Source organism: Pelobates fuscus, chromosome 2, assembly GCF_036172605.1.
Source record: "Pelobates fuscus isolate aPelFus1 chromosome 2, aPelFus1.pri, whole genome shotgun sequence".
Lineage (NCBI taxonomy): Eukaryota > Metazoa > Chordata > Amphibia > Anura > Pelobatidae > Pelobates > Pelobates fuscus.
In genome coordinates this window covers 382,224,613-382,249,551 of record NC_086318.1, presented here as the reverse complement: position 1 = coordinate 382,249,551, position 24,939 = coordinate 382,224,613, and the positions used below count along the sequence as shown (strand labels likewise).

Here is a 24,939-nt window from a genome sequence, read left to right as displayed (position 1 = left end):
GTGTGTGGATGCATGTATTGGGCAGTGTGTGTGTGTGTGTGTGTGGATGCATGTATTGGGCAGTGTGTGTGTGTGTGTGTGTGTGTGGATGCATGTATTGGGCAGTGTGTGTGTGTGTGTGTGGATGCATGTATTGGGCAGTGTGTGTGTGTGTGTGCATTAAGCAGTATGTGTGTAATAGGCAGACCTAACTGAATACCATATGGCAAAATTTAGGCCAAAATGACTGATCTAGAAAAATTCTCCAGTTCAGCTGTTTTTGCTTAAACTTTGCAATTTGGTTTTCAGCTCACTGCAATTCAGAGTTTAGTGAATAAACCTCTGTGAGATTGTATTTACTTTCATGAGGGGGCAGCAAAATGGAACTTTGCCAAGGGCGGCAGAAATCCTTGCCCCAGCCCTGGGTTCAATGACACTGTCAGGTTTCCCTTGAAGCGTCCTGCAGTTTTATAATATAACACTTTATGCTAATGCATGCATTGGAATCTGAATTTGCCAATTCCCAGGTATGTATGGAACTGTGTTAAAGCTTAAGCAGAGCTATATTAACACAGGGTACTGTGAAAAATGCTTTGGGTCTATTTATTTGCTGGTACAGAGTGTTTGCTAATAACCTCTGGGACTTGATTCACTAATGTGTAATTTGTCTGGAATTCAAAGTAAATCTAATTGTGTTTTTATTTTTTATTTTATTCCCCCAATTTAGTTTCTAATTCACTTTTCCATTTGTTAAACCCATTTTGTAGACTAGATTTAGACAAATTCCTTTCCTAGGTAGAATTGACATTTGCCTTGAAGAGGTTAATGTTTGCATCCAAGTGATATATATGGTTATTTTTGAAAACACAATCAGAGAAGGAGTAATGTTTCCACGAATGGGAAGGTAACCTAGATCCTATTATGTTCTCTAGATCAGGTGCCAGTTCAGCTATGAATAATTTAATAGGCAGAGCAAAAATACAATGAGCAACGTATTATAGCCACTAGTTCACCTTTTAACAAATTATGTTTTGGACTTTATAGTGTTTAGGGACAAATTTAAGAACAGATGACAAAATATTCCCATATCTATTTAGCTGGCTGTACCCATCTGCTCACTGGAACGACATTTTTATGATTACCAAGATTTTAGATGTGTTTTTTTTTTTTTTTTTTTTTTTTTTTTAATGCATGTTTTACAGTGTTTCTTGGTATTGTATTCACACTGGCTATATCCTTGTCTTCTTGCTTCATTGTGTAGGTGAAGTTTAAATGTGGGAGATCTGTTCAATAAAGGGAGGAACCATTGAGTAGCATTTTAATATTTCAAAAGAGACTCTGATGTATTTGCTTTCAGCCTATGTTAGTACCAGCTGTAGTTCTTTCAGACAGACTGATCAGGTCCTACTTAGAAACTCCTTGAACATAGATTCCTAAGTCCATCTCTCTGCTCCAGCACACCATAACAAACTCCCTGGGGTCCTTTTGGCCAGGGGGAGGGGAAGAAGGGGAGGCATGTGCTGACTGAGACTACAATCACTTAATCATGCCTTCTGATCGTCAGGCAATGATCATACTTGGACAGCTGTCTGTCTCAGACTGGCATCGGACAATGACCGCTAGGAAGCCATACAGTATACCAGCACAGTTTTGGGTTGGAATGGAGTGTGGTTTGTTAGAATACATTGGTTGCCTGCGTAGTGTATGCGTATTCTTATTTTCCTGAATGGCTTTTCTGTGCTCATCTCCTTTCCATGTCCTGAGGGTGCTCCATTTCCTTGACTGTCCCTTTGCGTTGATAGGAAAGGCAGGTAGGAGTGGTTTCACAGCGACCTGGCTGTGTACAGTATTGTAAAACTGCTTTGGAAACTGCAGTGTCTCAAACTTTCATCTTGCTTTGTGTTGTATGTGCATGGATGTTCGTACTGAGGAGAAATAAAATATAATTTTCCCCTCCATACATAATAGAGCAAATACCTGTTTTTGTTCTGGAGTATTTACATGGAGAACTGTTCTTTTTTTCCCACCAGTTGTTATTGATTTCCTGTTGCATAATTAGCAATGGGAATTAGATCAAAGTTTTGTTAGTCTACTTAGTGAGAGCATTTGGAGGTTGTTTAAACAGTGATGCAGAAAAGTCTACCCCCACCTCCAAACAAAAGCAATAAAAAAAACAAAAACAAACTACAGATGCATCCAAATTCACTCACAAGGTGTAGAAGAAAGCAGGCATATCAGGGAGTCTCCCCTGGTGGTTTTAGGGGGCCAAGGACTCCCTCATACAATATTTAAGGGAGACGTCTGTAAAGTTGTTTTGTTTTTTTGTTGGTGCATTTTAATGTTTACAAAAAAAAGTTTATTATGGCATCAAAAATGAAAAAGTAACTATAGGTCCTGCGTGCTTCGTCCACTCACCATGAAGACTTTGGAATCGATAAAGTAGTAAAACAATACATTTAACTTTAAAAAAAAACAAAAAAAAACTAATGTTTTCTTCTACATCTTGTGAGAGCATTTGGTTGCATCTGTGGTTTATCTAGAGAATGTGTTGTATATGTATGCATACGTCCTATGTTCCAGGCACCATTATGCTTACACGGGCTAGTGTGGGATTAATGCACAATGTTGACACCTGGTGGATGAGCCTGCACTGCTGGAATAAACCTTCAGATTTAAAATAATGGTATTTGAGAAAAAAGAATAACTAAAGTTTTCATTAACAATAGAATGTATAGTGGAACATTCTAGAATTGACTTGACAGTCCCATGTACAATTTTCTTCAGTGTACATTATAGTTTTACTGTATTTAAAAAAAATAACACTGAGCTAGTTTTTGGCCATTTCCCAGGATTGGCAACTTTTGCAGTGATTTCTGCAAAGAATAGAAAGTGGATGATTTCATACTAGCCTATAATAGTACTCACAGCAGGAGTTATATGATAGTCTACAGTAATGGCAAGTATTGCTGTACAGACCTGTGCTGCATGGAGTTTCTGGCTGCCTCTCATTTATGAAAGCTATACTCTTACAGGTGAATGGAAGTGGGCTCTGCGACTCTAAATACAGCAAATTAAGTATTGACAGAGGAAAAAATACACTAAATTGAAATGACAGTAAACCTATTGCATAAATCAATTTATACAAGAATTGTTTTGATATTTTATTCCTTCTCGAGTACCTGATAAAGATGTTTCTTTCCCTTTTCTGTTCCTTTTTGTAGGATGACACATACACGGAAAGTTACATCAGTACAATTGGTGTGGATTTTAAAATCAGGACTATAGAATTAGATGGAAAAACAATTAAACTTCAAATAGTAAGTAAATGCTGTAGAATTGATGTTCATAATGTTGTGGCAATGAGCTCCTTTGCAACACTGCTCTATTTTGGTTATTGCTATTTTGATATGTGTGTGCTGTACATAACATTTAGGAAATATTTACAGAGAACGTATGTATCCTGGTTGTCTTTGGTGACTAGAGAAACCATGTAGTAATAAAGAATTGTATTTATCATTCTGTACAGTTATACATAATAGTATAGAATATGGTAAAACATGTAGCCTAGAGAGACTCTAAAAGAGGTCGATATCGGTCCTTGAAGTGCTGAAATACTGACAAAGACCTAGGGTTTTTGCAAATGCAGTGTATTCATGCCATTAAAGGAACACTCTTAATGTTCTAAATACAAGCATGTGTTTGAAACATTATTTAAGTGTTTCACTGCATATTCGGCTTGTTGAGCGGAATTTTAATATTTTTTCCAGATACTTTAAAATATAAATAAATGCAGTTTCAAGTCATATTGTAATGCAAAAATGAATCACACATCCTTGGTCTACATAATAAAAACTGACTTTAAAAAATATACATATTTAAAAATGCCCACATACCACTAGGGGGCAGTAAAGGTCTTAGCAGTAGGAATATCTGTCCTGGCTCTAAAATTGGCATAATATTTATATAGCAATATTTTTTGTAAGAATAAAGGTATATAACATCTATATACACACATAACTGTCACATTTCTTAAACGTTTTTTTTTGTTTGTTTTTTTCACAGTGGGATACAGCAGGCCAGGAAAGATTCCGAACCATAACATCCAGTTACTACAGAGGAGCACACGGCATCATAGTTGTGTATGATGTTACAGACCAGGTAATGTGTCTTTAGTTTTAAATACACCTAATTATGCAGTTTGAGACAGTGGGTTGCCCAGAGTTTTACTACCACAGCATGCCACATTATTAAGTGTTCTTGCATAGCAAGACCACTTAATGGTATCTCACATATATATTATTCTTATTATAGCCAAATTTACCATCTAAACTCCTCCCACAGTTTTTACACTACATATACCATAATATACCGAAACGTGCGGATTATTCCCGATCGGATTGCTATTACTTTGTGGAACGTTTCGCCAAATGGTTCACGGAATATCACCGTTCTTGTGGCGAAATTGGTCCCATAGGAATGAATGGCAAAATGTTCAAAACTAGAGTGGGAGCTGGCAAAAGCTGAAAAATCAGGACATGATTTCTAAACTGCCACCACTCCCTCATTTTCAAGCCCACCTTCACAAATCTTATATCAAAACGTTCAGCTATCCCTGCTGACACTAAACATGTCCACAGCTAAGCCATAGTCCTGATAGTTTTCACAATATGATCATTTGTTTGCAACTAACGCCGTCCATTGACATTCATTGAAACTCCACTTTACAAAGCTCAAATTTGAAGGGCAATTTCTAAACTGCGACTGTGCCTTCATTTGTAATACTTCAGAGACATATTATGCATCAAAATGTAGGTCTGGGTCTTGTGATTCTCACAATATAAAGCTCTTCGCTGTAGGATGTACAGTTTTTAAAATACGACCGTTTGAAGATGGCAACCGCAAAAATACTCTGACCTGTGCCAAGCTGGAGCAGCAAGTGATGTCATAGTCAGGGCCTTTTGTACACCTGCTAATGTTTTTATAAATGTATGTTTTAATGTAACTGTGAAGCACTTTGGGCAACAACATTGCAATTAAATGTGCTATATAAATAAATAAAAGTTGAAATGCGTTTCTCACTCTATCAAGCTTGCCTATGTGCACTTTTTAAATGTGATCAATCAGTTGGTTAGTGTAATGTTTACTATCTTCACTCACTCCAAACACTCCACACAGTTACTCTGCCCAGTCCAACCTTTCCACAGTTAATCCAGCCACTCCAACCACACAACAGTTACTCAAGTCACTCCACCCAGTTACTCCGCCCACTCCAGTTGTAGACTACTGGTGGAGGGAAGAACACTTCACACAATTTCCCCAGAAATTGTAGCTTTTCTAGTTATGACTGCAGAGGTGTGTGAAATAAAGTTGGTGTTTCAGTACGGCCTGCAGTTCTTAATCAAAACTTGACACACATCTGTGGGCAAAGCAAGACATACTTTATTATTGTAGGAATATTGGACCTTTGCCATTGTTTCTTTGAAATAATAGATTGATCCATTATTTTGATGTAAATTTGTTTATGCTTTTCTAGGAATCCTTCAACAATGTAAAGCAGTGGCTTCAGGAGATAGACCGTTATGCAAGTGAAAATGTTAACAAATTGTTGGTAGGAAACAAATGTGATTTGACTACAAAGAAAGTAGTGGATTACACAACAGCAAAGGTGAGTTGGGATATCGGAACTCTGCACGTATTGGGGGATACATTTCAATATCTGTTTACACTCCTTTGAGAAACGTTTAGATTTAGTTGCATTTACTGGTTTAACCTCGTTTTACGTCACGTTCTCATCTTTGATTAACTAGGACTAATAAAACAGTCTGTCTATATTAGTATGAAGAAATTTCTATTTCTGTTCTATGATATGTTACTGAACTTCACTAGTTTCTGTAAGGGGTTGGGAGCATTTGTGGTAACAACTGTTTAACAATATGGATTATTATTCACCCAGTAGACACTGTTGTATTCTTGACTAGATATGCAGCCTCAAAGTATTGACTTGGTATTAGAACTTTAATCTATTCATCATATTTCTAGCATATGCATCCATTTACATTATTCGAGAGGCATGTTCTTACAGTATCATGGGACATTAGAAGTTTCATACTAAAATAAGAAGCAGGTATCATTAATATTAAATGCATGCTGCAATGCCACATAGTGTTTAAAACCAGACAGGATACAATTATATTTTTTCTGTAGACCTGGAGTTGTATTATTTTTTCAATTTAATGGATCAGGTTTTTTTTTTCTGTCCGGGTATGATCGGCAAAATGCATGCATTACGAGCAGTTTTTGCCAACTAAGATGCAAAACTGTTTTCAGTGTAGCACAGTGAATAGCTGTTGGTTAGCTTTTAGAATATACCCTCCCTAAAAATGTGACAATCCATCATTAGCTTAGTGTTATGAGGCATCTCAAATATGCCATTATTGGGTACTTCTTTCATGCAATAGCATAGCTTTTAAACCCTGGAAGTCAGTAGTGCCTATTGAAGCTAGAGATCCCATATTTGCTATATTTAATCCGTACAATCCCAACGATGCTCTGTTGTTATAAAGGAACACTCTAAGCACCAAAGCAACTTTAGTTTAAGTGTTGTTGGTTTTTTTTTTTTTTTTTTTTGAGGTTATGCTCCTGTATTCCTGCTGTTCCATTCTCTGCCATTTAGAGGTTAGGTCACTATGTTCAAAGGACACTATAGTCACCACTTGACTTTAGGTCAGTGAAGCAGGTTTGGTGTAAAAATCATGCCTCTGAAGTCTCACTGCTCAATTCACTGCCATTTAGGAGTTAAATCATGTTTGTTTCTGTTTATGCAGCCCTGGCAACACCTCCCCTGGCTGTGACTCATACAGCCTGCATGAACACAAAATGGTTTCATTTTCAATCAGATGTAACTTACTTTAAACGTTTTTTTTATCTCCCGGTCTGTAAATTGAACTTGAATTACATTCAGGAGACTCCTGCAGGGTCTAGCAAGTTATTAACAGAGAAGGAGATAAATTCTAAATTCAAGTGCATTTTCAATAAAGGTAGTGTAAACATTAGATGACTCTTTACAGGAAGTGTTTAGGGAGGCTGTGTAAGTCACATGCAGGGGAGGTGTACCTAGGGCTGCATAAACAAAGTGATTTATCTCCTAAATGGAAGAGAACTGAGCAGTGAGACTGCATGGGGCATAATCTATACACCAAAACTGTTTAATTGAGCTAAAGTTGTTTTGGTGACCATAGTGCCCCTTTCATGCAGGCCCCAATCCTAGCCACACTACCTCTGGCTGAGAGTCATGCAGCCTCCCTATGCACTTCCTATAAAATAAATAAAATATATTTCTAGATTTTCTTATTGCACAGTGTATTTAATTTAGACATTCAATTCTTCTGTTCTGTAAACTGCCTGCTAGAGCCTGCAACATCATCTGTGTTTAAAGTTACATTAAGAGATCAAGAGACGTGATTTTTTTTTATTTTTATTAAAGTACACACCCTGGCCTGTTTCTGATTGAAACTGAAAGCATTTTTTTTCCATGCAGACGGTCAGTCAGAGCTAGAGAATGTGTGGCCAGGGCTGCAGAAAGCAAAATAAAAGTGATTTAGCTCTAAATGGCCAAAAATAAGCCATGAGACTGCAGGGGCAGCAAAATTGTTATATTGTGATAGTCGTTCATCTAAAGAGCATCTGTTTAAGTGCACACATAAGCCTCTCATTACTTTTAGTGAAGAAATAGTTATGCTCATTATGTTTACCTAAAAATATATAGGCCTCTAAAGATCATGCAGGAAGAAAAATAGAGAGCATTCTGTAAATATCTCCTATGGGTGAGAATGACTATTAAAATGTGCATAGTCACTAGTTTTTTATATTGCAGGACTATGTGGATAGCTAGCTAGTTTAATTCACATTCCCATTTCCCTTGTCCAGGAATTTGCAGACTCTCTCGGAATTCCATTTTTGGAAACCAGTGCAAAGAATGCGACAAATGTAGAGCAGGCCTTCATGACAATGGCTGCTGAGATCAAAAAGCGAATGGGACCTGGAGCTACAGCTGGCGGCGCAGAGAAATCCAACGTCAAAATCCAGAGCACTCCAGTCAAGCAGTCCAGCGGAGGTTGCTGCTAAAACAGCCTGTCAAGCACCCACCCCATTCCCTCACAGCAGAGAAATCTCAATCTGAACCTAAGTGACAAAAAATTGCCTGAATTGTACTGTATGTAGCCGCACTACAACAGAATCTTACAGTCTCCCCAAAGGTCAGCGATTGTAAAAACTCAATACTGACTTTTTTTTTATGCCCTTGACTCAAGACAGCTAACTTCATTTTCAGAACTGTGTAAACCTTTTTCTCCCCGTGTGCTGATTTTTCACCATAATGTGTGTAACCCTTGTTGCTTTACTAATACCAGACTGTCTCCCCTGTGGTTGTTTAAGATACCTATTGCTCCCACCCATCCTCCCATTTTTGATGTTTGGCATGTTAAGGTGTCAGGTTTAGTCTTCTGAAGATGAAGTTCAGCCATTTTGTATCAAACAGCACAACAGTGTCTGTCTGTTTCCATGCATCAATAAAGTTTAGTGAGATGTTATATGTAAGATCTGATTTTGCTAGTTCTTTCTTGTAGAGTTATAAATGGAACAATTACACTATCTGATTGGCTCTTTTGTCGCAATAGGAGCCTCCGACCCACTTGCTTTGCATTTAGTCGCAGGCTCCTCTGGCCATGTAAGTCTCAATAGTTTCTTCATACTCTGCAAATATAATTTGTGGCTGCAGAACATTGTAATTTGTTGCACAAAATGTAACAAACAACTGAAGAAATGTTTAATAAATATTGTACTTATTGGAAGTAATATCAACTGTATGGTGATAAGTATTGTCTTAATTTGTTTAGTAATGGGGAAATGAAGGTATTTAGTATTTCTGCCTGTTTCGGCTGAGACTGCACCCTGTACTTAATTGACGTTTACAATTGGTTATTCATACACCAAACTAACAAGTGCTTAACTAACCCAATCAAATGCAACCACTATTGTTTAAAAGTGTCTAATCTTTAAAGGAAAGTTAAATTAGATAATTGTAAGTGACCGAAATATACATTAGTTTAAATGTACAGTGTTTGCCCTATTTTAATCCTATGGGGATTTGCATTGTTTTTATTTAGTAACGATTCTGCAGAGGTGTTAAGCAGTGCAAGTATGACGGTGACTCATTTTGCCATTTTATTTATGCTGTTTCATCCTTTCATTACTTTTATTAAAGAATGCCAGTTCTAAGCTAAAGTTAAGTGATATGCATACAGAATGAAGTGTGACATAAAAGGTTATAAAAGTGAGCTTGCATCTGGGGGGGAATTGAATCTTGTATTTAACAGTGGTTTCAACAGATTGGATTATCAAACTCCTGTCTGATGTATATAGCATCTAAACCTTTATGAATGGCGTATAATACTGCTAACTTATGCTACTTATACAGGTTGAAAGTTGGATACCCATGTGTTTGTCTTAATGCAAATAAAATATGTTAACACTGAACGTGTAGTCAGCACTCAATGACAAGTAGGCACACTACTTCTCATTGCATAACCGTTAATTTAGTGGTCTTTTTTAATATAATATTGCATGTTTCATAGACCTCTCCATGGCTTTAATTTATCAAGCAGTGTTTTGTTTAACTTGCCATGTAGTAGTGGGCCATGTATATTTCAATTTGTGTGTTTTTTTGGGGGGGGCCTGGCCATGTATAAAAATAAAGCATCCATCCAGGTTTCCTGGTCACTCGTGGGCTTGGTCTAAGCTTTTGAAAAGCCAGTTTAAAAGCCCCACAACAGACCAGGGATTTTAAGTCTCTCTACTTGCTATCAAACGTGTAGTTTCTGAAACAATTTACTGCTGGTGAGACCTAAGACGATGTCGTGGACTGATCTACCTCTGCTTGGATGAGGAGATTCTGCAATGTTTAAGACCCAAAGACTCGTTTTGAGAATGTATGTGGTTCGGGAAACCCAGACTGCCACGCCTGCCTATAGAAGTAATTTGTGATTTTCCTATTAAAAATGTTTCTGGAGTAAGTCTTGCCAACTTAAGACTTGTACCATAATTATTTTACTTCCAGTTCAGGTAAGCAAGCTATTCTGTAAGTAACACTTCATGTTCATTCACACCCTATGTAAAGACTTAGGGAGATTAAATCCAGTCCCCAATATGAAAGAACTCTTTACAATGCCATTTTAAGTCAAATCCTGTTCATATATTGGTAAGTAAATTAAAAAGATAAATACTAGCTCTGTCCTATGGTGTTCCAGGGACTTAAACTGGTTATAGTGGAAATTGTAACTTCTGGATTTGTTCATAAATGTAACATTTGCTCTTTAAAATGTACAAAGCTCAATCAATTACTACAGGATCCATGTGGTGGGCTAGAACACCCGCTAACAAGTAAAGACAGCCACATGTGTACGGCCAGTTTGCACTTCTTTGGACTACTGTAAATCAAGGGCTGATCTTCTTTAATTTCTACTGTTAATGGTTTATTCAGTGTACCTAAACCACTAGGCATCATGAAGATTCCAGTTGGGATTGGGAACCAAATTTACAGTTCCTTCTCGGCAATGCGACTTCCACTCTGTACAGGGTTAACAACCAGTGAGAACGGTCAGGAATGCAAATGAACTTGAAATTTAAGGTCAAATCAGCTGAACTGGAAAATTGTCCAAGTTAGCTATACTTCCAGTTTAGCTACTTTAGCATTACATTTCATTTTGTGACAATTTTCACTTTAGTTGAAATAACATTGTGTTAGGGGTTTTTAGTCAGGTGTATAAACCCAAGTGATCTCTGGTTCTATGGAGTAGTACACTAGAGTGATTTACAGACCAGGTTTTAATAAGCTTTTGCTTGAGGACAGAGCCATCTATTTATGACCAAATACCAAAATTCTAAAACATTGAGGACCAGAGGTTTTATTGCTCACACAATATAAATACAAACGATTGTAAAATTAAGATGTTTATTAACTGGAGCTCTTATTAAACAAGCTTAAGAGTGAGTGACAAAGTTGGAAGATGGTGCACACAAAATATAAACCAATGTAGCAGACATCTGACAAATCAATAGTAATACAAATCTGAACACATAACAAGTAATTAAAATGTACTTTATACAGAACATGCTTAAAATAACTTCTGAATAGCTGTTTTATCACCTATCCTGATCATCTTCAAATGCACTTTAAACAAATCCCAGCCATTCCAAACCAGTTTAAAACGTCTGCAGGTTCTTCAGTTTGCCATGCGGAATATAGTCTTCAGCTTTTCAACCTAAGGGGCAGACGGAGGCAAAATGAAAAAAATTTAGGGCATCCAGAATTGCCAATATATTCTGAAATGTTTTAAATAATTATATGCCATTTCAGTGATGCAGAACAAAACCTGCACTCTACTTTAATTTTTCTGTCCCTAACTTCATCTAACACTTGTAATTGTGTGGGTGGTCTTGAATATCTGGTTACATCTACCTAACAATTTAGGATGCATCAAAATTAAAGGTGTAATGGTTAACCTCCGCATCATGTGAAATCTAATTCAGAAAAGGTGCCATCTCTGCACTAGAGTATTTGTTCACTGTTTTAATGTGATATTTGTGAATTTTTACTGGTTTTCTCTAAATACTGGATTGTAGTGACAAATAAAATAGCCAAGTTGTGATTAGTGGAGATTTTTTTTTTTTTTTGCTTTCCCAAAATCAGTTGTGTAAATTAGGAAATTTTAATTACAACTAACAACCACCATGAAGTTGAATGGTGCACTGTTCCTTTAATCACCATAGAATCGTACAGGGTTTTTTGTTTTTTGTACATGGGCAAAAATTTCTTTTGGAGTGCACACTTTTCACAAATTGTAATTTTTATTTTGCTGGACTTTATCAATCTTTCTGACTCTACCTGTCCACTTGTATTATAGCCTACATACTCAGACAGGAAAAATAAAGCTTATTGGAGATCATATTGGATCTTCATAAGATACATACATTCTCATATGCACCCAAAAAAGGCATTGTCTGCCATCACTGTCTGTCCTCCTCTCTCCTTAGACTGTAAACATGACTAGGGACTTCCTTGCAATTGAATGTGCTTGTAAAACCTCTGTTATATCTATTGTTTCCTGTACTGTTTCATCTATGTATACAAGATGTCTAATAATAAAAATGATCAAAAATGTGTTTTTTTTTTTATCCCCTCTTTTCTTTCTAGTGACATATTTAAACTACCTAATTTTATGTTAAGTTGAAATCTTGCATATTTAGTTAGTGAACTGATTTCTAGAATAATCTACTTGCAAAGGCTGTTTTAAAGTAAAATGTTGTGCCATAGTGTATAGTAAGTGGGTTTCAGAGCAGGGCTGAAAAATTCACACCTTATGTTAGCCAGGCCTGTGTCTATACTGTCACTGCACGCTTGGATGGCCCATGATCCATTTAGAGCCCTGTTCTTGAGTTTTCATGCATGTTGTGGCTACATGGCCAAGTTAATAGGAGTGCTTGACTCTTACACAAACTATAAACAGTCTTCCCTTTCTTTATTATGGCTACACAGATAGTTGTGTGTCAGTTTCACTAAAGTGACAGATTTACAGCATTAGATCTAGCATTTCACAAAATATGTTCCTTTTTCTACCACACTATCACTGTTTAACCCCTTAAGGACCAAACTTCTGGAATAAAAGGGAATCATGACATGTCACACATGTCGTGTCCTTAAGGGGTTAAATGCACTCACTTTATTTTTTTTTATTAAAGGCGAAATATGGATTTATTTTGATACCCTATATGTATACTTAACATTAAATTGGAATAAATTAGATTTAAAAAAAAATTGGTTTTACATTTAATCATTTTAACACACACACACGTACAAAAACCCCCACTAACTCAAAATAGACTCACTAATTAGTCCTGATTGTTCAAATGCCCAATATATCTAGGATTTCAATATCTTTTTAGAAGTTTATTGCAAGGATTAAAAGCTAAAATGTTGCAAATTTTGGCATGCTGAGATTTACCACATTCACTTGGGATCTCCCAGATACTGGGGGCAATTTAAAATCATAGTGGCTGAGCTTAGAGCATTGCACAAAGCTCTCCTGCCAGTCTGGTCCACTGCCAGAAGGACCCTCGGGTATCGAAAGATCTAGGGCTGCTCAGTTTTTATTGCTGGCATGCTGAGGCACAGAGAGGAGAGACGACCCGGCGGACCTCTATATTGCAGTTCTGCCGGGTTCCTCTCGCAAAATCCAGAGCGTTGCCATGGCAACACCCACAATATCGCGAGCGTGAACTCTAACCCCACAGGCTAGAGTTCACTCACCACTAGCACCACCAGGCATGTTGTGAGAGGGCTGGTCCCTCCCTCCCAGACTAAAGGTAAGAAGGGAGGGGGGGGATACAATGCCACACACACACTGCACAACTCACAATACTTCCAAATATATATATATATATATATATTCCCATTTTTAGAAGACTCTTTTGGCATAATAAAGTTATTTCTTTAACACTTCCTCAAATGATAAAGCAGGATCATTGATCATTCATTTTATAAGAAGTGCTGAACATTGCTGTCTTTACCCAAATTCCTGTGTCTAACCATTCATATTGTCGTGTAATAGGGCCTGACATTATCATTTCTCAGGTTGCATTCCTTTTAAGAATCTCCAGTCACACTTACCTAACTTGATTCCATCTCCAAGGAGACATGTTTTAAATTACTATTCCTCCCCAAGCTGTCATCAGTGACGGTATCCATAGCTTCGAGAACTGATGCATACAGGCGTTCCGAGTGTTTCTCTAGTTCTCCCGATTGTTTGGAAATTAATACAAGAGTGTCCTTCAAAACTATCATGAAAAAAAAAATTGTAAATTACAAAAAAATAAATAAATGGAAGAAGCTAAAGCATGCACACCAATTAATTTACAAGACAAGGGCTAGTAGGATTTTACTAAGGTGTGACCACCATCATCTTTGCTAGTGGATTACACAGTAATACAGCGAGGGGATTACCTGCAATGATTATAGGAATTATAGTTATAAAGCAGGTAGACTTCATAACATAAAGGAAGTAGGCTACAATGTCACGGTTAATAAAGGTTTTTATTTTGTTTGTTTTTTTAAAATAAATTATACCAAAAGTTTAAAAGGCTGCTACACTCATAACAACTAGAAGTCACATCCACTTGAATCTTTCATTCCATTAAAAAAAAAAAAAAAACCTTTTATTTCCGAACATTAAAAAAAATAAAAATCACGAGTTTGTATGTACTTTGCGTGAAACTAATTGGATTATAATTCTTCCAATTGTTTAGAAATAAAGAATGATTTTAATAGAAAGATTCAAGTGGACTTGATTACTAGTTCTATTATATGATTGTTTACCTACAGCAGTGAGGGACCATCCCACACGGATACCTTAAAAGTAGATTCTTTTTTTCCCAACCTATTTGCAAGTTTCACTCTACATGTGAAAGCCATCTCCAGCACCCACAGCCTATCGTTACTGTCTTTATTTGGAAAGATAAGGAAGGGATTTTGTCATGTTTGGGTACCAGGAGAACACAATTTATTTTGTCAAACAAATTGATAAGGAATTTGAGAAAATCTGAAGGAACTGCAACTAAAGTCTTCTTGACCTCACAATCACTATAATCAGCAATATTGATTATGGTGTTTAGTGGCCCTTAAATATTGTTATCTGTCACATAGAGAAGGGCTTAGCAGTTACTTATGTACAAATGTTTACTTGATCTTAGCAAAGACACTAATCACTTTCTCATTTCCTAGTATAATGAAAAGACGTGGAAGACAGTGTTGCAAAACAGTCACACGATACAGGCCTACGTAATTTTTTTTTTTTAATCCGCTGTCAAAATATATGTTGCTATGAGATATTTTTTGTGGTCCTGCACTTATATTGACTCTTAAACCATCAGTGTTAATAGCAAGGAAATGGATATATTTGATCCAATTGACTAGAAAGTATAAACGAAACCATACTGTATTATTTTAACAACACTACAATAATCGACTCTATTGGGCTGTTTCCACTCTACCAAGATATAAGATCGCATCGGTCTCACTTTCTACACCAGTCAAATAAATGAGACACACACACTCTCTCTCTCCACTAGAATAACCGACAGCTGTTTAATTAGCAAGCACATAAATAATTTCTGTGACTTTGGATGTTTTACATAATATGCAAAATCTTGTTTAATTTTTTTTTCTGTAACATAATTATGAGATTGCATTCTGCATTACATTGATTTGGTATCAGAGCTTACCAGAAGAATTGACAGACATATATTTTAGGAGTAATTCTCCATTTTTTACTACAGTTTCAGCCAGTCCCTGATGCTCGGCTATATCCTTCTTAAATTTCTGGAAAGCAAGAAAAACCATCACGCGTTTATAATAAAGGCAATTTCCAATGGATGTGTGTTATATTCCTGACAATTCCTGAGTGGTTTCATGCACCATGTAAAAAGTTGTTTTTATTATTCTTTTATTCTAAATACTCCTACATCTGAGGAGTATTTAAATAACAAAAAGGTTCCCATCACCCTCCACAAGGTAAACCAACTGTCCAGGTTCTGTCAACATTCCCATTGGAACAGCATTGGCAAATGTTTAAATCCTGAATCGTTGGTGTACCTCAATGATTGGGCTGGATGCCACTGACAGAAAGAATACCCAAATAAGGTGAATGAGGAGGGACGTGGGGATTTATAACCGGTATTGATTCTCTTGAGATATATTAAAATAATTAAATGAGCATAGCTGTCCAGCACATATAAAATACACTTTGGGATAGGGACAATGGACAGCACTCAAAAAGGGTGGTGGGAGGTATGGCAGATGAAAAACTAGTCTCTATACAACATGAGACATACTGGACTACACAATGCACAACATTAAATAAGTGCTAGGCAAAATAAAGAGAGTGGTTAATAAATAACTGAAGAATTAGTTCTGCAACTAATGAAAGATACAGTTTTAAGGCTTACAAATTGCAAGAATTATTAATATGCTTTAAAAAGGTGTGCACTTTGGACGTAGTATTCATTTAAGTACCAAGTTTACAGAGCTATTATCTGCAAGGAATGAATTGAAGTTTCTGCTTATGTGAGAAGAATGATTTAAATTCTTTGCTTTCAAATGCCAACATATAACTCACCAGGTAAAGGCTCAGTGCCGACTGGATACTTTCCACATCAGGCTTTGGAGCAATCCAGTTGTCTACTGTTTCAGCAACACCATAAAGCCACTGGATAAGCTTCTCAAGCTCAAGGCAAAACTTCTACTTAAAATATAGAAAAAGGATACATTAGATGACATCAAAAACACGAAAGGCATTAGAGTGAATTTTCAGTGAGTCTGCATGTATCACACGGGCATAGTCATATGTGAAACAAGTTTATACTCTAATGTCATGCTTTCACGTGGTTTTATTTATTTTTTTTTTTCCCAGGACATACTTGAAAACGAGAGAAATCTCAATGTATCTTTCCTGGTAAAATATTTTATAAATAAATAAATACATTTTTAGATTGAACCTCTATGCTTTAGCAATAAAGCTTAAAATGACACAAAGTGGATATTAGTGCATTTGATTCATACAATAATGACAACTGTGCCACCCTCAATACTGCAGTGTTCAATTTGTATTAGAGCAAGTAATGTTTTGGCAAATGTGCCTTGTAATTTAAAATTAGCGGTTCATTATGCTATAATTGTATTAATAAAAGTTAAATTGCTTAAAGACCACTCCTGGCCTCATTACAGGTTTATGTCAATGAAGTCATTATGGGGGTCTGGAGGTCCCGTGCACTCTTTGGAATGCAACGGTTTTTGAGCGGCTTAATGCCAAAGTTTTCGTCACGACGCCTGTCCACTTTTGTCCAGATTTTGTTTTCCTTTATCAGTTCTTTCAAGAAAAAAGAAAAAAAAAGGGAGAAAAATCACTTACCTTTCTGGAATTCTATTTATCCACAGGCTAAGTTATCATAAATTAATAACTGGATCAACGCATAAACCTAATCTGATAATATAATTAACCATCTGGCCCTATTGACATTTGGCATCAGCTATTAACCCAAAAAGAAGAATTCCATAAATTAGGAACCTATGTGGAAAAAGATATGGGTGCATGCCGGGAGAACTTAAAAGGGGGGGGGGGGGAAGGTGAGGAGAGCGCTGTAAACCAGATGTGCATGAGGTTCATTGCAAAAGTGGGGAAATTACTGTAATAATGCATTTTTAAAATGGTTAAGATTGTTATTTTTTGCTCTTTATAAATTAGTGTCAGATCATCTATCTTTGACATATCAGGTGCTATGTAAAATCAGACCTGCAGAGCACATTAAATACTATATAGGTTGCATTTTAAAAATGTCATAACGGTTTGGCTCAAGCCTAAAATTACGTTGTTTTACCTGAATGCTTTGAATAAGTGTCTTGGCTCCTTGGACTGTTTGCATTGGGGAACATCCACTTATGTCCGGGAAGGCATGCGGAATGGACGATTCATCAAGTATCAAGCTCTGACCCCTGTAGCTACCATGCTCATATTCTCCACCTTTCTTGGGTTCATGTAAATCTTCAGTATTTCCAAACGACTGCCAATTCTGTCGACTGTCGCCATCTTGCCCATAATCAGAGTATCTATTCTTACCTGCACCTAAAGACAGGTCCTTTAAATGGGTGGCCAAGCTCTCCAACTCTTTAAGATTTGACGGTAACCTCATATACTCTTCATCACTGTCAACATCTTTGTGAGGAAGAAGAATTTTAGAAGTAGGAATAAAGCAACTTGATTTCTCAGCATTTCCTCTAGGGACACTGTTTGTAGTAAAGAATGTGGACTCAAACATAGTGTATTTGGGAAGATAATCATACCTAGACTCTTTAACAAGGTCTGATTTACTGGCACATGGAATGTGCTCCTCAAAAGACATTTCATTAGAAGACTCAGATGGATTGTGTAAACGTTGATAAACAGGTGTCTTGAAAGGCGTTGAAAAGGCATATTGTGAACTTAGAAGATTTGTCCTTGAATATCTCTCTTTTTTGTGTTCTTGGTAAGGCATGCTGGTAGAGTTTAACTTGTTGTCACACGAGATGTTATAGCTGTCAAGATCTATCCCAGAGTCATTAAAAAAGGGATCAGAGTCTGTGTCCTCACTTTGTTTACTAATATGGTACTTTGGATGTATAGGATATGTGTAATCGAGCAAGTCTTGATACTCTTTATTAGGATCCCAGTGTGGAGACTTTCGATCTGGACAAGGTGGAAGAGTGTCTGGAATGGCATATGCCCAGTACTGGTCTTGAAATCTAGATTTCCTCAATGATTGTTCTGATTCTTTGCTCTTGCTGAAACTAGGATATACAGATTTGTGTGCCCCTATGTACGGATTATGATGAATTTGGGATGTTGAAATTCCATGTGAAGCCCATGAGGAATGTAGAAATGTCCTCGGTCTTGCTCTGTCTTCATCAGGGTCATCGAGACTATCACTTGTCCCAGAAAGTGTTGACCTCATGGATAAAGATGGCTGACTTGCGGTATCTATCAAGTAACCAGATGGATGTGGGGAAAATGTAGTTTTCTCTCCTTTTAAATTCATCTTATAAATCTATTGCATTATGTGTATAATTTATAGCGCTCCTTAAAAACAACAAAAGAACCAAAAAGCATATTTAGATTTTAACAGAAAGTTATGGTATTTTACACACACCATTACATTTTTTTTCCCAACATTATGAAAAACTTACCAATGCATGAGCAATAACCCCCCTTTCTTTCTTTATTTACATATAATTATTGCCCCACATTTACAAGTATGTGATGCTACTTACATATACTGAACTGGAAATACGTTTGGAAATGAACTGCACATTAAGGAAATGGGAAGAAATCCCACGCTATTCAAAACCCAGATGTGAACTGTATGTTACTTTGCTTCTGTCTCACATAGTGACTTTTTCTAAGTAAACAGATAACTCTCTGGTGAGTTAAGAAATGGTTTTGGTGCACAAAGTCACCAGCAACTTCTAACTTTCATTTGAAAAACATTTTCAAATGGTTTACCACTGAAGTGGAGTCCCCCAGGCACCAGTGCAGCTTCCTCTCTAGTACTTCTCCGTATGTACGTTTTGTTGAAGCATTACTCTCGATAGGCAGGCAGAAATAGACAGAGCGTCAACTGACGTTATCAGCCTATCACTGCTGCTCTAGCAAATGCTTCCTCGTTTGCAAGCAGTGGAAGAGAGGAAGCCAGCCCGGTGCCGGTGAGCTTTAACTTTTTAATGAAAACAGGAGAAATGTATATATTGTATTGGCAAAATTGATGGCAAGTCCATATATGTTTTTAATAAAATAGGTGGTTTAAAGGTCTATGTATGCTGGGGACTGGGTGACAGGACAGAATAGGATGAATGTTTTGTAGGTGTATGTGAATGTTGATAGTCATGGGGGGAGATATGTCATTGTCCGTTGATGTCAATTTGCTGGGGGAAAAAATCCAGCACACTGGCTTGATGGGCGTTTCTTGTTTGGTGTGCTTGGGGGAAGTATTCCCAAGCAGAACCAATTGTTTGAGGTTATGGTGCCACCTCCGCATAACTCCCACAAACCCAGATCATGCGGCAGCATCAGCACTAGTGGAGCGGTACGTACACTACCTAAAGCAATAAACTATATAGATTTCATGTGAAGTGGTTTCAGTGCCCACTACCCCAGTTCTGTTTTTTTTTTTTTTTTAATTATCAATGTCACGACAAAGGCTAACTATTTTGAAGACAGAAACAGTTTCTCACAATATACATGCTGTAGTACATAGTTTTTATTTTAGAAGCCACAATACATTTAACAATGTTTACAATTTACCAGCATCTCAGTTTAACCACCTCAGCCGGTTTTATTGCTTTCTGTAACTCCAACCAAACTGGTCCATACAGTGCCCTCCCTTTTGGAGAACATAGACGCATGTCATTTACATATCTTCACAGAGGCTGAAGCCCATGAAACAGACTGCATGATAAACTCCTGAGATTATCTACAGGAGCTGTACAGTACTATGGTATATATTTTTTTATATATACACAAATGTATTTTACTGTACACAACTTATTAATACTTCCTTTGTGTTTGGCAATGGTACGTTGTTGTTTCAATCCATTGCTGCATGCAATTACTTTTTTTACTGTTTCAGCCTGGTGTGTATATCATTGTTTTGTAACCATGAGGCGGCATGCACTGTGCCTAAATACTAGCAATCATGCATTAAGCTTGGTTTGGATTTCTTAAGGTACTTCTGGTATGTTAGTTCTAATTAGGCAAGTTGCAACTTGTTTGAGCACTTAGTCTTATCACACAGTTCCAGCGTCCCTTACAAACTGATTTCACATATTCTGCTTTACAAATGAATAACTATAACTACATTAATGTTTCACACAAAGACATTCTATAATGTCCAGGAATTTAGCTATGCTTCAACACACCCCTTCCCTCCACAGGGGAGTTCTGGCTCATAGCCAATACTGTCAATACGTAGTGCGTTGTGGGTTTTATCTATCTCAACATTAAAACAAATGCTCAATGTTAAAACAAAGATGCAGCCCAGAGTGTTCACCATTCAGTGTGATACCTTATATACATAATAAAACATAAAACAGACCAAAAAAGTTATATTACATAAATTAGTCATGAGTACCAATGAGTTAGGCAATGCATCACCTGCCCTTTGTTTACATATGCGTACCATAAAAATCTTTTATCTCAGCATTACTATATTTATTGGCTTGCTTCCTCCACTGGGTTTCCTACATTTAATCTCTTTGCATTATATTTGTTTTAAGTGGATTAAAAGGGACACTATAGTTACCAGAACCACTACAACTTAATGTAGTGGTTCTGGTGACTATGGCCTGTCCCTGTAGGCTTTTTGATGTAAACCCTGCCCTTTCAGGGAAAAGGCAGTGTTCACATTGCTGCCTATTTACAACTCTAGTGGCAGTCACTCAAGACGGTGTGCAGTACCTACGTTCAGTGTCTCCACACTGCATGGAGACCATGAATGCTCCCCATAGAGATGCATGTATTCAATGTATCTCTATGAGAAGATGCTGATTGGCACAGTGCGGCACTTTGCCCTGCATGCGCAATAGCCTCCCAATGCTTTCCTATTGAATTGACTTTTTTCAGTCAACAAGAACATTTGTTTTAGTGGCCCTGGGTTGTGTGTATATTAATGGATGCTCTGAGTTCTCAATAGCATATTGCATGCCAGTGACACGGATAACAGTCTTTAATTTATCCGCTTAACCACAAATAAATCCGGAACATCAGTGATTCAGCATCTTCAGAGAAACTGGAGATCTCTATATCCCCAAATAAAAAAATGTAGGATTATTCACTGAATAGCAAACCATAGCAAACCAAAATCCTAAATTGCTAAAATTACACCAAAATCGTCAAGATATCAATAATGTCAAAATGGAGATTTATGCTAACTTTGCTTTTTCAGAGACCACAAGTTAGCTATCGACTGCAGCTGCTGATTCTTTTTCCCCCCCCCATCGTAACCCTTGCTTTGTTTTTTTTTTTTTTGTTTTTTAAAGCTGTGTTTAAAAAAATGTCCTAAAGGTATCTGTAGAAAAGCAGTATGGAGTCTGAAACACGAAGCCTGTCTGTGCTCAACTGCATGTCAAACTGGGAACTCTGGGATAGTTGTGGAAACCAAAAGCATAGCGGACATTTAGTAAATAACCCTGAAAATACAGCACTGCACTGGCTCACCATGCAGCCTGAAGGGATATTAGGGAATGGGTCATATTTATAAATGTAAGTCAATAAGAATTGTGTGGCAAAGTAGTAGATACCAAACAGTTACCATGGAACTTAAAGTGTTACTGCAAGCACCACAACCACTTCAGTGATTTGAAGTTATGTTGCTAGCAATCTGTATGTACAGTGTTTCACTCTTTGCAGCATATAGGAAAGCACTAAATTCAATGCTTTCCTAAGAGAAGCATTGGATTTGCATTTGGCACATGTTCACAACAGATGGAGACTGCTGGAGACGCGAGGTGTGATACCAGTTGTTTCTACAACCTCCATAAGTTTGAGTTGCACAGCATCACATTACATTCATAGTGATCTGTGCATACCTAAAAAATGGAGACTCTTTGCCACTTCTCTGTTGCTGCCAATGACAACCAGCGTGTGTGTTGAATAAGACAAGTGCTCACTTGTAAAGACCTCTAGGCACATCATACATACTTATCAATGTGGATAGCTGAATACACTGCAGTACACCCAGAGGGCCAGTCCAGCCTTGGAGGATATTGAGATTACCAGCCCATGTACATACTCAGTGCTGAGCCAGCAAAGCAATGCAGATACTGCCTTCTCCATCACTTCTTCAGTACTTTGCCAACAGACATCCTAACACATCTCCCAATATTTTATCTGCAGAAGAATGTTGTGAGGCTGCAGACCATAACCCTCCCACGTTCATACTGTTCAACTGTGTAAATTCGTACCATAAAAACACAACAGTTTACTTTACTATTGTTTGTTCCCTGACTTTATAAATGCAACACCTATGATCAGGCAAGGCAGACAGAAATAGAGCAATTAATTGTTAGATTATTTGAATATACAAGTTTCTAGTGAGCGATGGTAGTGGGCAAGCAAGGGGCAATAAACTGTGCACTAGTTACTAGGAATTGACCAATATAATTCTTTAAGAGCCGATGCTGATATAGATTATCGGTCACCTTTTTGGATGATTGTCGAAATTCTGTAAATTTAAAGTTTTTACAATGAGCACAATTTCTGCACAAATCTGACATTAACTGAAAATGCTGTCAGCAATCACACTCCTATCACTCTCAGGCAGCCAGTACATGTCAGGATCTCTGAGATCCCAGCATGCACAGTTCTGTTACTGATAGGAGTGTGTTTACTGTCAGCAGTCACACTCCTATCACTCAATATCAGCCATATTACAGTTGATTGCTCTGCATGTGGGGACTCACAGGGAGGAGTGACGTGAGGTCGCAACATGGCGTCTCATTGGCAGGCAGCTGGGGTTTCTAGATGCAAATTATGGCGTGCAGTTACTGCAAGACGTGAGAAGGTCGTCGCTAATATTGGTAAATTACAAGATCGATACTGGTTATCAGAAATATGCTGAATATTGGCTCTAAAAAAAAGAACAGATAATCGGTCTATCCTGAAGACATAAAAATGATAGTATGTACTAGCTGTAATACCAGTGAGGTACAAAAGGTATAACATATTTTTTCCCGACACAAGAGCAGAATTTTAAATATACAAACATTAAAAAAAAAAAAAAAGTAACTATTTAAAATGCCTGCACCAATTGTTTTCATTGTCTCCACTTTTTTCTCCCTTCCATTCCCATCCTTTGGATATGTTTTCCCATTCTCACTGCATTATGTTTTGCCCTCTCTGCAGATTGGTTAATCAATGTATCAATCACCCTCTAGTGTAGCATAGTATTCTAACCCGTAACTGCCAATTGCACTACGCATAATCTAGTATTTGATAGACAGGAAATTGCAGTAATTTTTTAATTTTTATTAAACTGTTGCAGGATGTAATCAGAATAGCTGTATAATAAAATCTTGTCGTCAAAACACAAAAATGACCCAGTTTCCCAGTCTATCAAATTACCGTATTGCTGCATCATTTTAATGCAACTATTCATACCCCAAACTATACCTCCCAATTCAATTACACATACCTCCTCAACCTAAACCGGTTTATCTAATAGGATTCCCTATTGCCTGAGTTTGTTTTGTTTTGGATGGATTCACACCCCTATCTTTCTGCCCATCTCATGACATTAGTACAGCGTTACGGAATTTGCTGGCGCTATATAAATAATAATAATAATAATAATCCCCACAAAAAGAAAAAAGTATTTGCATTTTCTGTGATCATTCTAATTATTCTATTGAGTAGTTCTGCATTCAACCTAAGGCCCTTAGTGAAAAGTATGTCACATGTGTAATATATAGTACATACTATAATAAAACAAAATAAACTATACAGTCAAAGTAACTTAATAATAATTAGTATAATCAGTAAGGCATCACAGCATCATCACAGTGCAGCTATAGAGCTATATGGAATGTAATACACAGTACAGGACAGCATGCAGATAATTCAGTGTGCTGGGTGCTGTGTGAGGCAGTCAGTTAGCAAACAGCAGAGGTCATATCATTAGTGCAATATAAACATTACCTGAGCAATGGGCAGGCAGGCAGAGACTGGTGCTCACCTCCTACTCACTCAGACATGACAAGACTGCCTGCTAAGCCACGCCTCTTCCGGTAACGGGCACGTCACGTGACGCTGCGAGCCCCAGCCTTCCACAATGGTATGCCAACCGCAACATGGCCGCCGCTTGTTTTCCCATATAGTAACACGTAGTGTGGGCTCTGCCAATCAGAAAGGAGAGAAGGTGGGCTTCAGACAAAGCAAAGCGCGGAAGTCGGGGTGTGGGCAGCTGGGGGGATGTGGTTATACCACAACACAGGGGGTGGAGATGACTAATGTGTGGACACTCCTTACAGTGTAATTTAGTTTTGGTATGAGGGGGGTTGTATTCCTCCCAAATCTTCCCATTCGGGACCCAGATTCCTCTGTTTTCACTGTGTTGGTGTGTCTGAGTGTATAACAGAGCTGCACACCAATAACAATCACAGTAAAACTACAATAAATGTGTTTAGAAATAGGTTTGTTGCCAACTGTAGCCAGTTTGCCAGGGCTGTCCCAGGAAGAAGGTTTAAATTTTTTTTATTTACTTTATGTGTGTGTGTGTGTTTTAGATTGTGTGTATCAGTGTTTGTATCTGTTTGTCATTTTTTTCCCC

At 37.4% G+C, this 24,939-nt stretch overlaps 2 protein-coding genes across 3 annotated transcripts in view; one reads left to right on the top strand and one right to left on the bottom strand.

Moving 5' to 3' along the window:
• RAB1A (RAB1A, member RAS oncogene family) overlaps positions 1-9,513 on the top strand; it is a 38,813-nt gene extending 29,300 nt beyond the window's left edge. Inside the window, exons 3-6 of the mRNA XM_063443780.1 lie at positions 3,201-3,296; positions 4,042-4,137; positions 5,513-5,644; positions 7,906-9,513. Coding sequence (XP_063299850.1) covers positions 3,201-3,296; positions 4,042-4,137; positions 5,513-5,644; positions 7,906-8,103 — 522 coding nt within the window. The 3' untranslated portion in view covers positions 8,104-9,513. The remainder of the gene's footprint in view (positions 1-3,200; positions 3,297-4,041; positions 4,138-5,512; positions 5,645-7,905) is intronic.
• Positions 9,514-10,976: 1,463 nt separating this feature from the next.
• Positions 10,977-24,383, bottom strand: CEP68 (centrosomal protein 68). 2 transcript variants are annotated; one of them, XM_063443777.1, is made up of 6 exons: positions 24,309-24,383; positions 17,464-18,698; positions 16,206-16,328; positions 15,313-15,409; positions 13,703-13,869; positions 10,977-11,297 (listed from the first exon to the last, which is right to left on the bottom strand). In XM_063443777.1, exons 2-5 carry the CDS (start codon positions 18,655-18,657, stop codon positions 13,703-13,705), a joined length of 1,581 nt encoding a protein of 526 aa, XP_063299847.1. In that variant the 5' UTR covers positions 18,658-18,698; positions 24,309-24,383; the 3' UTR covers positions 10,977-11,297. The 2 variants fall into 2 exon arrangements, with proteins under 2 accessions (XP_063299847.1, XP_063299848.1); XM_063443778.1 differs by lacking the exon at positions 13,703-13,869.
• Between the last annotated feature and the right edge of the window lie 556 nt (positions 24,384-24,939).